This window comes from Limulus polyphemus, unplaced genomic scaffold (genome assembly GCF_000517525.1).
Source record: "Limulus polyphemus unplaced genomic scaffold, Limulus_polyphemus-2.1.2 Scaffold2459, whole genome shotgun sequence".
NCBI lineage: Eukaryota > Metazoa > Arthropoda > Merostomata > Xiphosura > Limulidae > Limulus > Limulus polyphemus.
In genome coordinates this window covers 31464-46986 of record NW_013668069.1, presented here as the reverse complement: position 1 = coordinate 46986, position 15523 = coordinate 31464, and the positions used below count along the sequence as shown (strand labels likewise).

General features: G+C 36.0%; 1 protein-coding gene across 5 annotated transcripts in view; it reads left to right on the top strand.

Moving 5' to 3' along the window:
* Window positions 1-15523, top strand: part of LOC106467008 (inactive tyrosine-protein kinase transmembrane receptor ROR1-like) — a 68337-nt gene that overhangs the window by 36304 nt on the left and 16510 nt on the right. For all 5 annotated transcript variants that reach the window (XM_022395096.1, XM_022395095.1, XM_022395098.1 and 2 more), the window contains 2 exons: window positions 2992-3303; window positions 4060-4177. In XM_022395096.1, the coding sequence (XP_022250804.1) occupies window positions 2992-3303; window positions 4060-4177 (430 nt within the window). The remainder of the gene's footprint in view (window positions 1-2991; window positions 3304-4059; window positions 4178-15523) is intronic.

Sequence of the window (15523 nt, the reverse complement as noted above, 5' to 3'; positions counted from 1 at the left end):
TAAGATAACCTTTCATTAATCAAAAATTTACATAACTTCCGTCCAGAGGACAGGTACTCCAACTAGTACTTCATAATGTTTAGATTTAAACGTAAAATATTTGCATCACGCACTGCCTGTGTTGTTATATTTTTTAAACGTGATTATTTATTCAAACAATTGAAGAATAAAACGACTTCGGCTACGAAACTTCAACTTTTTATCATTAATTTAAAAAGCCATCCTATCATCATCTTGTTATAAGCTCTGTCACTACTAGCTGAGGGTACCCGTTAAGGAAGCAAACATTGTATAAAGCACAATGTTAGATAGTGCCCCTCTCTCCTTCTTCTTTTTGTTATTAAATCCCTAGTGAGCTCATTAGATGTTAAATCCATACCCTGCTTTGTGGAAAGTAATAACTGACTCATTTAACTGATTAAGTACTTGTGTCTTTAAATCCAAAGCTAAAATTCTATTTAAAAAGTTTAAATGTGCCCTATTTCATGGTATTTTATCCCCCTTCTTGACCAAAAACCCTAAAACAAAATAGCCCATGTACATCGTCGGGCATTTTCCAGTTATAATGCCCAAAATTACGGTAATCGAGCCAGCCAATCGTGAGTGGTGAACGCTAACACATAAACAAACATATAAACTCACCCCATGGACCATCTTTATAGTAAGATTTACCTGTGGTCAGAGTTTTATAATAAAATATGTAATTAATGCCCCCAGACAGAGAACAATATAATTTGATTATCATTGGGCTAAAAATGGCAGACTCTGCGAAATATGGTAACCTCATATTAACTCCTGAATAAACTTGCAGGGGCCAGCAATATTTGAACCCTTTTTGGATTAGAGACAGTTCAGTAGCTGATTTTTTTGTTATGAACGGCCATGGTGCATGTCTTTCGTTAGACTCCTTTATAAAAATAACGTTTAGGCCTCAATGTGTCTCTATGAATTCTCATTTTTAATTGAACAGATTTAATTTTTTTTTTTAAATAGAATCGAAATATAAAATTTAAAATGTTTTTAGATATAAAATTAGTGTTACACTTGTGTTCCTTAACGAAAAATCCTCTAACGGTTTTTAAGTTCCTTGAATCGCATATTTTCTTGGCCACCTTATTGTCCCAAGCTCTGGATGAGGGAGTACGTGGATAAATGGACTCTGTGATTGTCGTGAGAGCTTCGTGGAGGTTTACAACTCATACTAACAGATTCAGGACTGAGCTAACATACAGAGATTGATAGCCACTATAAAGTTTCACAGTGACTTTTTTTAAATAATTGCAGAGTTTGGTTTGTTTTGAATTTCGCGCAAAGCTACACGAGGGCTATCTGCGCTAGCCGTCCCTAATTTAGCAGGGTAAGACTAGAGGGAAGGCAGCTAGTCATCACCACCCACTGCCAATTCTTCGGCTACTCTTTTACCAACGAATAGTGGGATTGACCGTTACATTATAACGTCCCCACAGCTAAAAGGGGCGAGCATGTCCGGTGACAGGGATTCGAACCCGCGACCCACAGATTGTGAGTTGAGTGCCTTAGATGAATAAAATAAACGAGAATATGGAGTGGGTGTGTACCTTGTCACTGCAGAATGTTCGTTTGTTTGTCGTTAAGCCCAAAGCTACACAATGGGCTATCTGTGCTCTGCCCACCACAGGTATCGAAACCCGGTTTCTGGCGTTACAAGTCCGCAGACATACCGCTATGCCATTGGGGGGGGGCGTCACTGCAGAAGAGAAACATTAATTATTTTTGCCTCATTTACATAGGCTCTTTATTGCTGTAGGGATATGTTTATATAATATGTTTGTACATAATGCAGCCTATGTTAAGCGGTTTATGTTTATATCTGTCGTATCCTAACTGGCCTGATGTGACCTGGTATCGGGCCAAAGACCTCGTCTACACTGGACATGGCATATATAGTGTGGTTGACACGATATAACGTATTATCCTTTGCTATTACTTATGGTTGACAGGAAAAAATAAAAGTTTGAAAAATATTTAGTCGTGAAGTCTAGATGCAAACATTAATATTGCCATAACACTGTGTGATACGTAAATATCTTAAACTACAGAATTCAACTGTTCTACAACATTAGAATAAGAGACGAACCCTAAACTATAGATTTCAACCGTTGTTTGCATTGCCTTCCATGTATTTCGACGTTATGACCTCGCGAGCCCCACCGCCGGTGGACCAGCAGTAGGTTCACGGACTTACAACGCTAAAATATGGAGTTTCCGACATGGACATTATATTGCTTTGTGCTAAGACAACAAGAGCGATTACGTCACGATTGGAACGAGAGTTTATAAACTGCCTCTTAGAACCAGTATGGTATATCTTACACGAAAATTTAAATCAATAGTAAAACTCTGACACAATGTAATAATAAATAATCACTGGACTTTTTTTCACGAGGCCTGGCAGTTGGGGCATTCGACTCGCAATCTGCGGATCATGGGTTCGAATCTCCGTCACCGAACATGCTCGCTTTTTTCAGCTGTGACGGCATTGTAATGTGACGGTCAATTCTACTATTCGTTGGAAGAAAAGTAGCCCAAGAGTCGGCGGTGGGTGGTGTTGACTAGCTAGCTGTCTATCATTGTTAAATTAGGGAATGTTAGCGCAAGTAGCACTCGTGTAACTTTGCGCGACATTCAAACCAAGATCTTTCCACGAGTTCAGGATATACGATGTATGACGCGGTGTATATATGACTTTTTATATTTGACTCGAATGAAGATAACTTGAAGTGGACTTTTAATTTTCCATTACGACTGTTCAGAAATAATACATGGTATACGAAGATATTGACCTTAGTGGCCAGAATGACCATCTGTCATCTTCCAGGTTACTTTTCTCGTTCTTTGACTTTTTCACGTAAAAGGTATATACATTTATTTGTGCATATATAAATATATGTATACCCCCCTTTTCAAATATTTCTAAGCTAAACGACTGTTTTATATTTGTTGTTATTCAAGGGCCCAGTTTCAGTTTTATCCGAGTAGAGCGACCTCTGGTGAACATTACACGCGACCCTGGAAGAAACGTAAAAATGAAGTGTGCTTTTCGTGGCCACCCTACGCCTCAGATCCAATGGTACAAGAATGAAGCTCCGTTAGAAGAAGGCCAAGAAAGAGTGGACTTAAGGTCTTCGGACCACGGGGAAGGTCACGTGAGCTCCCGTCTTCGAATCTCGCACCTGGACCCTCTGGATTCTGCGTTTTATAAATGTGAAGCACGAAGTGGAGAAAATACTGCTGAAACAACGGGTATACTGAAGGTTAATGCAGGTTGGTATCTACTTTTTAACCTACACTCAAGTACAGAGAAGAAATAGAAAACACGCTATTATAGAACTAATGCTCAAGAAACGACGCTATTTATTTCTAAGATCGAATTGTTTGGTTTTTATGTAATATGTAATGTATACAAGACAAACACATACATAAAAAAACTACGAAAGTACCTACTATGGAGAGAACACCACCTGCCCCCTGGCGGGTCAGCGGTGCGTTCATGGACGTCCACCGCTAGAATCCGGGGTTCGATTCCACCCGCTGTGGATAAAGCTCATATAGCCTTTTGGGTGGGTTTACGTTAAAAACAAACAGACAAGAAAGATAAAAAATATATTACCTTTATGTAAATGTTCAACGTCGTAAAACAGGTCACGTTTATTCAAAGTATTGCACGTTTTGAGTAAGATTTAAACATCGAAACGTGCCATCATTTAAAATATACTTTCCTTATGAAAGCATCCACGGAGCGAAAAGGCACGAGGTAGGTATGAAGGCTTACTTCTCTTCACATACTACAACCACTTTACAAGTTTTAGGCGTTTTTTGTTTTCAACATGACTATAATTTCACGTAAAAGTAACAGAATTCGATATTAAAAATTCTAGAAAACATGGACTCTACTGACCTTCTTACAAACTCGAAGAAATCTGTTAAAGTTCATTGTTCTTTCTCCCCCCCCCCCAAAAAAAAAGAAGAAGATCTAAGTCAACAGCGGTTGCTCAGTTTCACGTGATCTATTTCTTCTAGGTGTCATTCGATCACCGGTGTCCGTACCTGATTTTTCTGGTGGGTTTCCACATCGACCACCAGTGTCCGTGCCTGATTTTTCTGGTGGATTACCACATTTCCCAGGCTTAGGAAGGAGGTAATATTTGGATATATATATATTTTTTTTATTGTTACTTGTAAAATTATTTTCGATTTATGTAAAAGATTCCCAGAAGCTTGTTGTATTGGATTTTACTTTGACTTGAGTTAAGGAGGACCTTGCTACTTTTACTGCCTTATTTCTAGAATGTTATAAAGTTTGTAATTGAACCGGTTTCTTTTTTTTCTTTTTTTCCTTTTTTGGTAACCATTCACGGGTGTTTTGGACCACAAATAAACATTTCGTTCACGTGCCGACAAATCTATAGCAAAACCAATATCTTCAGCACAATCACAACGTATTTAAACCTTCGTTTCCAGCTTGTGTAAATCTGCCTACCACCCCATGCACAAAGATTCGTGAATTTTTGCGGCGGGCCATTTAAAACATTGCACGCAAGATGCTTGCATCATATATGATGAATGGTTAAACGTACTGAACGGCCATCAGTCCCGTTTCTCCGTACAATATGAAACTGACCAGGCAAACGTCATACTCAGTGGCGTAGTAGCGATTGGGTTGATCGTTTCCACTATATTTGGGGCAGAGGAAGCGGTCCCCCTCAACTAAAGGGATTCCTCGGGGAAGGGGGGATATAAAAACAACAAAATTTCCGTTAATAGCAATAATAAATATATTAAACATCACTTATTTATATGTATAATATTAAGAATTAAAATAACACGGTAAATAGTTGTTCAATAAATAAGATTTATATAAAAATGGAACATAGCCCTAAAAAGAGAGATACTACATGTTTCGATGGCGTTCTACTGATGATACTGGCGTAGAATGTCACAGAGACAAGTATAATCTCTTTCAGGGTTGTGCCCTGTTTTTAATACATCTTACTTATTTCGAGAACATTTTACGTATTATTTTCATTTTTATATTAACACAATTTCCATTTAGAAATTCATAACTTCATTCGTCAAAAAAAAAGAAGGTGTGTGTGTATATATGTATATATATATATATTGTCGAGTGTCGCAGTGTATATACTCAATAATCAGAGGTGTAGGAGACAAAAGTTGGGAGGAGGAGCTAGCCTTAGGGCTCTGGAAGGTCTTGGGTTCTGGATTAAATTTTACGTATTCTTTTCCTTTTATTAAGAGTAATTTTCCTAATTTTGATGAATTTTTACTGGAACAAATTGAAAATTGGGGGGCAAACCCCCGCTAAGGAACGTTACTATGAGTAAGTAGTATCTGACAAATTCAGGATCGTTGAAAGTCTTCTTCCTCGTAAAAAGAAGTTCCCACGTTACTCTAAAAATCACTTTCTGGGCAGGATAAATCCTCCATATTTCACACCTGCATACTGCTAGCCAATTGGATACGATACATTGCTTAGACTGAAGGCTTCAAATGTTAAGTATGTCTACTTTACAAAAAAGGAATTTACATGCATATAATTGTGACGTAGACACAAACTTCGATTAAATAATAATGAGTAGATTGCATCCAACTTTTTAAAACTTCCTTGAATATGTATTTCAATTTAACTTGTTCAACATGGAGATGACGTCATAACATACCCAGTTTTACGTACACATATCTAAGAAAGATGCACCAATAGTAAAAACGAAACCCCCACAAGAAAATACTGGTTTTGATATTTCGTCATTCAGGGACCAATCAGCCGGGTGCAGCCGAGATTCATTGCGTTTTAAACTTTAGTTCTAACGTCATGTTGTTATTTATGTTTACTTCTTGGCCCCCCCGTGTGTGCGTGTAGACTGAGTAAATCGCCCCCCCCCCCGGCTACTAATACCTTAGCTATAAAGTTACCTGGCCTGTGGTATTGACTCCCTCTCTTTTGTTGTCGAGAACTGTAAGCAATTTTTAGCATAAATGTTTTGTAAATATACGAATTTTAGTAAGGGCTAGGGCCAGTAGTTTTTTGCCTTTACCCTTATGAGACATTACAGGCATACTTTAAATAAAACTAATTGATGATTTTGGTATCTTTTTATTCATGAATATTGGAGCTCAGTCAAATATTTATGTGAAACTCACTTTAAAATATCGCCCATTACGGCTAATCACTCACACGCCGCCTAACTTCACCTTTTCTTTTACTAACTAACTTTTTTCTGACTGAACTTTACTCTGCTTCTTTAGTTCTTAACTTGCCCTCGCTTGGTCGCCTATATTTATACTTTGCTCACTGAGGCCTCGAACTTTCGGTAAAGCACGCGAACGGCACTGATTTAACAATAATCAGTTAAGGTAACGAGAAAAATAGAGAAGGTGACGTCAACAATATTAGTAAAGCCTCGAGAACAATGTAATTGCAAACACAGCGTACGACTCTTACTGAGCTAAGTAAACAAACTTGTCTTAATTATCGTCTTTAAAATGATTAATTTTAAGTTTCTTGTTATGAAAAACTAAACAATCATTAAATATTAACTCACAAAATAAATTAAATAATAATGCCTACGTTAAACAGTCTTATATATCCAATAATTTAGTACGAACGTGAGTAGAAATGAAAGATATTCAATTTGTTTTTCACCATACACGTGTAAGAAACCTAAGCCTTAACGTCTTGGAAAAGTTCAACGAATACGTATATCACCAACTATAACATTAAATGCCTGTAGATGTGTTCTAGTTTCAAATAATCCGGTAGGTGCGTTCTAGTTTGAAACACTTGCGTCACATAGGGACTAAGTTTAGAAGGAATTTTCATGTACTTTTGCCCAGCGGTAAGTCTGAAGAAGGCTTATAACGCTACAAACCGGGTTTAGACACCTTTTGTGGGCACAGTTTTGTGGTTAACAACAAAACCAAATAAACAAACCAAGTACTTTCCGTATTCAGCTGTTTTATACTACCACTGATTTTGTTTTGGATGAAAGGTATTAACCAAGCAAGACGATGTCCCTTTTATTCTGGTTCTCAACTCACTTGATAGGCCATCATCATAACGTAAATCCAGCTCGAGTTAACTTTTGAAAACAAAGCATTTTTTGATGAAACATTGAACGAAAACAAAGTTAAGTATATATGGAAACGAGCAATCATACAAGAGAATGTAGTCAGTATAATGAAATTATTTAATGTCATCAAACTAAACGTCTGTACACAAAACCTTCCTCGGCTGAAAGGTACCTGAACGTCCTATCACTTGGTGAACATTACCAGGTTTATGGTTTATCTAAAAAATAGCGATTTTGCATTAGAGTAAATTATTTTATGTAATATTTTATAAAAAAACTTGCATGAGGTAACTACGTAGGTTACAACTTGTGTGAGGTAACTACGTAGGTTACAACTTGTGTGAGATAACTATGTAGGTTACAACTTGTGTGAGGTAGCTATGTAGATCACAACTTGTATGAGGTAACTATGTAGATCACAACTTGTGTGAGGTAAATAATGGTTGGAGACGGGTTGAATGGGTAATGAAGAAAAACTTTAATATGAATTTAACATAACAGCAAATGTACAACGTTTCGACAAGGTTTTGTAGGGTACCTGATGATGACGAAACCTTGTACATTTGCTGTTTTGTTAAACTTATATTAAAGTTTTTTCTTCATTACCCATTCAAGCCGTCTCCAACCATTATTAGTCTCAAAGTGGGTTCCTCGTCATCTAATTTGTGTGAGGTAACTATGTAGATCACAACTTGTGTGAAAATTATACAACACAGACTGTGTGAAGGCTGTATAGATCACAACTTGTGTGGGATAACTATGTACATCAACACGAAAATAAGGACTAGTATTTATGGATAACAACTGTCCTGATTACGTTTTGGATACCGTGCTGATACCCTCTTCTGGTTCAGCACGGTATGTCGTCATCATGCCATATGTCTTGTAGATGCATTGCTGTTGTGTTTCAGTTCTTCTGCTATTTCTTTCTTCTTGAATTTAGTATTTCCAGTACCTTAGAAGTAGGTTACCGTCTTACACTTATTTATTCGAGAACACCCTCGCCAACACGTGAATAATAGGTATTAGAATGTTGTAAAGTAATGGCGTGTGGCTCTTTAACAACGTTGATGTATGTAATGAAATATAAATATGTTTAAAAGCATGTTCAGGCTGTTAAGAGCGGAATACGCTGCCCTCTCGGTCTATTGCTATCGTGTTTAAACTAATCCGTGCGACCCTCAAATACCCTCAGGGGCCACAAGACCGACCCCCTTTACCAGTCATAAACGAAAGATACATTTGAATGAAAATGAGGTGTACGTATGTAACACATTTTAGGATCCAGGTGGTTCTCAGATTGACACCTAGGGGGCTACAGTTTGACTACTACTACTCTAGAAGTTGCTCATGGAAAGTATTATAACCTGATGGTGAAAATCGTCAACTTTTTTCTACGAGTTTATGCTGTGGGTGTTGATACTCCTTACGAGCTAACTTCAGCTTAATACGACAGTAGAAATCCAGAAATAAAACTTAAAATCTTTCTTTCTTTTCTAATTGTTAGTATTCTATCATGCACGTGTTGACCATAATCGTATTGTTCTGGTGTTACTAGAATTCGAAGGTAATTGTTTGTGTTTAACAATTAATATATTTTTTTTATATTATGCTTCCGGTCGTCATCTTTTTTTTTTCTGTTTTCTTTTGTATTACATTGAACTGATTCATGGAAAAATTCCATTTTCAATTTTTCCCAACTTTAAAGCGCCACCTGGGAGCTACAACCGTAGAAAGCTAATTATTAACCGTAGAAGTACGGTTTACCTAAACTATTTAAGCATCAAATTGCTTGTTGGTTACAACGTTCCTGATAACATACGAGCTCCCCCCCCCCCAAAAAAACTGAGTGATCTTGCCCAGTTTGTTTGATCCTTTTACTTGTGATGTAACAGGCAAGAGCAATAGTACTCAGTATGTAAACCCCACCGGTAGTGAAAGTTTTAAAAACAAATCAGTAATTTAAGGTTAATAACCTATAGTGCAGAACATATTAAAATCTAAAATTACATCAGTATGCCCCGCTCTGTGGTTTGGAAATTCTACATTAGTGAGTTTAAAATAATTATTTAGTAATACTAACAATAATTAAATGGCAGCACAACTTATGAAAGCATAAATGACAGATGTATCCTTTCACCGACTTACGAAAATAAACAAAATCATGTTTAATATGAACATATATTTCACCCTAAAAATAATTGTAACATCACATATTAGATATAAGTATGTCTGTATTTATGGTAAAGCTACTAAGGCTATATTCTGCCTGTATTTATTTTGAAGTACTGAACATAAGGAAAGCAGCCAGTCAACGATACCTTATACCCACCATCCAGCTTGAATTGCGGGGAATATTTTGTGGTATCCTACAGATTCAAACACTACTTTCCAAATCCAAAGTTCAGAGCCCTGCCACAGGGCTTCGTCTTAGGTATAAATTAAATAATCCCGTTACATCTCATGTAAGATTTTATTTTAAAGGCCTATGTCATAAGACCTAGATTCTTAAATTACAATATTATATGAATGTGAACTTGTATAGAAAAGTGTTGGCATCTTGCTGTCACCTGTATATTTGTGATATGGAGTTGACAGACGGGGTGTAGTCTCTCCATCCTTTATTTATTTTAAACTCTGACGGGGACAAACCGACGCACATGTAACTAAACATGCGGACAAAGGTAGATCCCCCAACTTTCCACCAGAGAAGAAAGTAAAATCAACGTTTCAGCTGAGCTACTGAACATTCTCGTCACTGTAGGTGGGAATGTCGCTCAAATATGTATGCAGTTCACACGGGCCTAAGCACAAAGCGCTGAAGTACAAAACGTGAAAGGGAACGCGATACCTAAAGGAAAACCCGATGGACGGAAAACGTCAAAGGCAAAGAGGGCTTCAAAGCAATCTCCGTAAAAGGGAGTGAGATAAATGCTTACAGGGAAAAAACGTTGCCCAGTAATTATTGTGTGTGGAAAGCCATTAGGTTTCACTCGTGATCCAATAACTGTCTAACGAACTCCCGCTGTTTAAAATACAATCCAGATGATCAGGTAAGCATCATGACTTGTCACACACTTTCTGTATCCTTTTATTTCCATTGGGAAAGGAGGAGTAGGTAGACAAAAAACTAGAGAAAACAGCTAGATGGATATACAGAAACATAAGGGATGGACAGAAACAGACATTGAGTTGGTTGGGTAGAAGGATAGAAAATGACAGATAGATAGATGATTTTGTCGAAAAAATAGAAATGGAGAGACATCGACGAATAAATGGATAGGCAAATGTACAGCGTGGGACAGATGGGTAGAAAGTTGTATGTATAGAGAAAGATAGAAGAGACGTAGACAAGTACGAAAATATAATATTTTGAAAGGGGGATAGTAAATATTTTAGACTTTTTTCGAAAACAAAACGACAAACAAAAAGTAATTTAACAAAGATTAATAATCCAAAATAAAAAAAAATATTTCAACATTATTATACTGTCAGTGTTCTTATTAATATACTTGACGCGACAAAAAAATACCCTAAAAACTATTGGTTTGGGTCTCTGTGTATGCGAAATCAGAAAAAAAAATTAGTTTTTAGTTTTGAGTAAATTTCAAAAAGAAGACCGACAGTGGAAGCTACACTAATAAAAATACAAGAAATACAATGTTTAAAAAATGGTTTGGTTTGTTTTGAATTTCGCGCAAAGCTACACGAGGGCTATCTGCGCTAGCCGTTCCTAATCTAGCAGTGCAAGACTAGAGGAAAGGCATCTAGTCATCACCACCCACCGCCAACTCTTGGGCTACTCTATTACCAACGAATAGTGGGATTAACCGTCACATTAAACGCCCCCACGACTGAAAGGGTGAGCACGTTTGGAGAATGGGGATTTAAAAAAAAGGTGTACATTTTTAATAAGAGTTAATGGAAGGGTATATTAATGTATGCCAAAACAACTATTATAGGGTAAGGGTAAAGCATTTTTATGTAGTTATTCTATATAATATATATTTTTTATAGGAATGTTATTCTAGACAAAATTCAAGATTTGTGTTAGTTAAGTATTAAACTCTATCTTTCTTTCACGAAAGGATATATATATTCGAACCAATATTAAGCGAGATTATCTTTTGCCATTTTTTTTTTGCAGAGACGCCCTCTAACAGTAATATCACCAAATTAGAAAATTTGCTGAGTGTATTTTACAGTTCCGATTTTAAATTTCCTATAGTGATACATTTTTCTTCACTGAGTTGAACTTAATATTATCTACCGTTGATTATAATATGTTAAAAGAAATTTGGTTAGTAATGTTTCTTTGCAAGAATTATTTGTAGTTATATTTTTATTTTAGTCATAACGATTAAAACAAAAGACGCAAAATACAAGAAATATTTTTCTCTGCTAAAGAATATTTATACTCTAAATATTCTGATACCGGGTTTCACGTTTCAGCAGAAATAAATATTTCATAAAAAAATAAAATACTTTTCTGTGGGAGACGTATTCAACTACTTAGTTTCAGTTTCTTTTACCCTGAAGAAGCAGTTTTAAATATTTATACTTTGTGTGATACAAATGTTAAGTTAGGCCTACACTGAGTCGTGGTAAAATTCCCAGCAGGCACATAACTATAACGTCTGTTTGTAAGCCTACCGGAATTTAGTTACAACAATTAAAAATATGAATAGTATCTGTGGGTGTCTGTCTATAAAGCTGTTACGAAAACACTTTTCCAAGTTCGCTCCAGAAATTTACATAAATCATATAGTGGAATAGAAATAAATGTTTAAGATTTTGTAACATTTCTACAAGTTATTCCATGAGATATACCTCGCCTTAATCGAAACAAAAGAAATGATAATTTACGTGACTCGTCTCGAGTTCTTCTGTGGTAATGTGTAAACACAAATTGAATGTTATTCATCACAGTTTTGTACATTAAAAATAATCGCTCGTCCCGAGATGCCGTAAAATGATCTGACGATCCCAGCAGGCGGCGTATTTCGTTATTCATAAGCGGCAGCTGCTGTTGACGAGTCCTAAAGAAAGCCTCAAGAAATCTATTGTTAGGCCGTTCAGAAAGGAATGGTGTGCTCAACAATAGGTTATTTGTCTAGATAGGCTGTTATTTATGAAGAACGAACTGCTTCTTTTGCTTGGAGCTGTCACTAGAGGGAGATCGTAAGCGTTTTCTACGCATTCCAAATAGTCGAGGAAAGACAGTGAACATAACGGTCCGAGTTTAACCGTTAGGGGAATTCGTTGTTAAAGAAGTATTTTATGGCAAGTTCACTATACTTTGTATGTATTAACTTCAGCCATTTTGAGGCATAAAAATTGAGATATAATAAATCGAAGTATCATTTGATTGATACTGAAATATTCCCATAAACCTTTTGAGCACACCTTATGATAACATAAACTAAACAGACAAACAACAACAAAATTATGTATTTTTCGTGCAGGCTATGTAACTTGTGTATATTTTCAGTATCGTTTTCCAAGCCATGACATTTCTTACACGTGTATTTTCTGCGCACTCAGTACGTATTATGTTTTGCCTGACTATACCTACGAGTGTAATTTATGTGGTCTTTATATAAGTACAGTTGGATGTTTATTTTCACTATACTCTGTCTTACACTGACTGTACTTACATGTGTATTTTCTTTGCAGTCTGTACATAGTGTTTTATATGTAGTATGTAGATGCTGTGTTTTATATGTAGTCTGTAGATGCTGTGTTTATATGTAGTCTGTAGATGCCGTGTTTCTATATGTAGTCTGTAGATGCTGTGTTTCATATGTAGTCTGTAGATGCCGTGTTTCATATGTAGTCTGTAGATGCCGTGTTTCATATGTAGTCTGTAAATGCCGTGTTTCATATGTAGTCTGTAGATGCTGTGTTTTATATGTAGGCTGTAAATGCTGTGTTTTATATGTAGTCTATATATACTGTGTTTTCTGTAGATGCTGTGTTTTCTGTCTAGTCTGTAGATGCTGTTTGATATGTAGTCTGTAGATGCTGTTTGATATGTAGTCTGTAGATGCTGTTTTATATGTAGTCTGTAGATGCTGTTTTATATGTAGTCTGTAAATGTCTGTGTTTTTATATGTAGTCTGCAGATGCTGTGTTTTATGTGTAGTCTGCAGATGCTGTTTTTTCTGTAGTTTGTAGATGCTATGTTTTTTCTGTGTAGTCTGTAGATGATATGTTTCCTCTGTGTAGTCTGTAGATGCAATGTGTTATCTGTATAGTCTGCAGATGCTTTTTGCCCTGTAGCCTGTAGATGCTGTTTCATATGTAGTCTGTAGATGCTTTTTGCTTTGTAGCCTGTAGATGCTGTTTCATATGTAGTTTGTAGATCCTTTTTGCCCTGTAGCCTGTAGATGCTCTGTTTTCTATGTAGTCTATAGATGCTCTGTTTTCTATGTAGTCTGCAGATCCTCTGTTTTCTATGTAGTCTTTAGATGCTCTGTTTTTTATGTAGTCTGTAGATGCTCTGTTTTCTATGTAGTCTGCAGATCCTCTGTTTTCTATGTAACTGGATGCTGTGTTCCATGATTCGCACTACATTTTGTTTATTTGAAACATTGTACACGTGCATGAAGTTACCGAACTTAAGCCCATCGGTTCAAGGTATAATTAAGTTTCAAATTTATTGTGTGTAGTCGTGGAAAGAGAAATTAAACAGGTGCAATATGTCTCAAGCTCTTGAAATATTGTCATTTAGAAATAACACAGGCTCTAATAAATACTGGAAGATGAACACCCTAACGACAGAAGAGCTTGCCCCTTAATCAGTCACGTGGACCAACGTAAAGAATGGTTCGAGAGTGATTAGTCGTTTTATTTGAAATTTATTATATTAACACTTAAGTGTTTCAACCTTCATATTATGCCATCTCAGGTGACAACAATTAATCGTCGTTTAACTTAGATTATTCATGAAATATATTAATATTTTTTAGAAACTATAATTACATCTATTCATTTATATTTCAGACCATGAGGTATTTGAGTAAGTAGAGATATAAACAAATACAGTAACAATATATCATAAACAGTTGTGGATATACAGTAACGATATATCATAAACAGTTGTGGATATACAGTAACGATATATCATAAACAGTTGTGGATATACAGTAACGATATATCATAAACAGTTGTGGATATACAGTAACGATATACCATAAACAGTTGTGGATATACAGTAGCGACATTCCATAAACAGTTGTGGATATACAGCAGCGATATATATCACAAACAGTTGTGGATATACAGCAGCGATATATGTCACAAACAGTTGTGGATATACAGCAGCGATATATGTCACAAACAGTTGTGGATATTCAGTAGCGATATACACAGTTGTGAATGTACAGTAGCGATATATCGTAAACAGTTTTGGTATTTACAGTAACGATATTCCATAAAAAGATGTTAATATACAGTAACGATATTCCATAAAAAGATGTTAATATACAGTAACGATATAGGATAGATAGATGTGAGTATATAGTAACGATATACCATGAATAGTTGTGGATATGCAGTAACGATATAGGATAAATAGTATATAGGAGTATATAGTAGCGATATACCATGAATAGTTTTGGATACACAGTAGCTATATGTCATAAACAGTTGTGGATACACAGTAGCTATTTGTCATAAACATTTGTGGATACACAGTAGCGATATACCTTAAACAGTCATGAATATATATTAAGGATCATACCATAATCATGTGTGGGTATACAGTAACGATATATGATAAACAGTTATGAAATGTTGTAGCGAAGTACCGTAAGCTATTGTGGGCATACTTTAGTTTAAATAGCATACACATGTTTAGTCGTACTGGTATTCGTGTGTAGTAATTAAACAACATACTTGTGTGGTGATTAAACAACATACACGTGTCTAGTCGTACTGGTCCATGTGTGGTGATTAAACAACATACTTGTGTGTGCAGTCGTACTGGTATTCGTGTGTAGTGATTAAACAACATACTTGTGTGTAGTCGTACTGGTATTCGTGTGTAGTAATTAAACAACATACTTGTGTGTAGTCGTAATGGTACATGTGTGGTGATTAAACAACATACACGTGTGTAGTCGTACTGGTATTCGTGTGTAGTAATTAAACAACATACTTGTGTGTAGTCGTAATGGTACATGTGTGGTGATTAAACAACATACTTGTGTGTAGTCGTACTGGTATTCGTGTGTAGTGATTAAACAACATACTTGTGTGTAGTCGTACTGGTACATGTGTAGTGATTAAACAACATACTTGTGTGTAGTCGTACTGGTATTCGTGTGTAGTGATTAAACAACATACTTGTGTGTAGTCGTACTGGTACATGTGTAGTGATTAAACAACATACT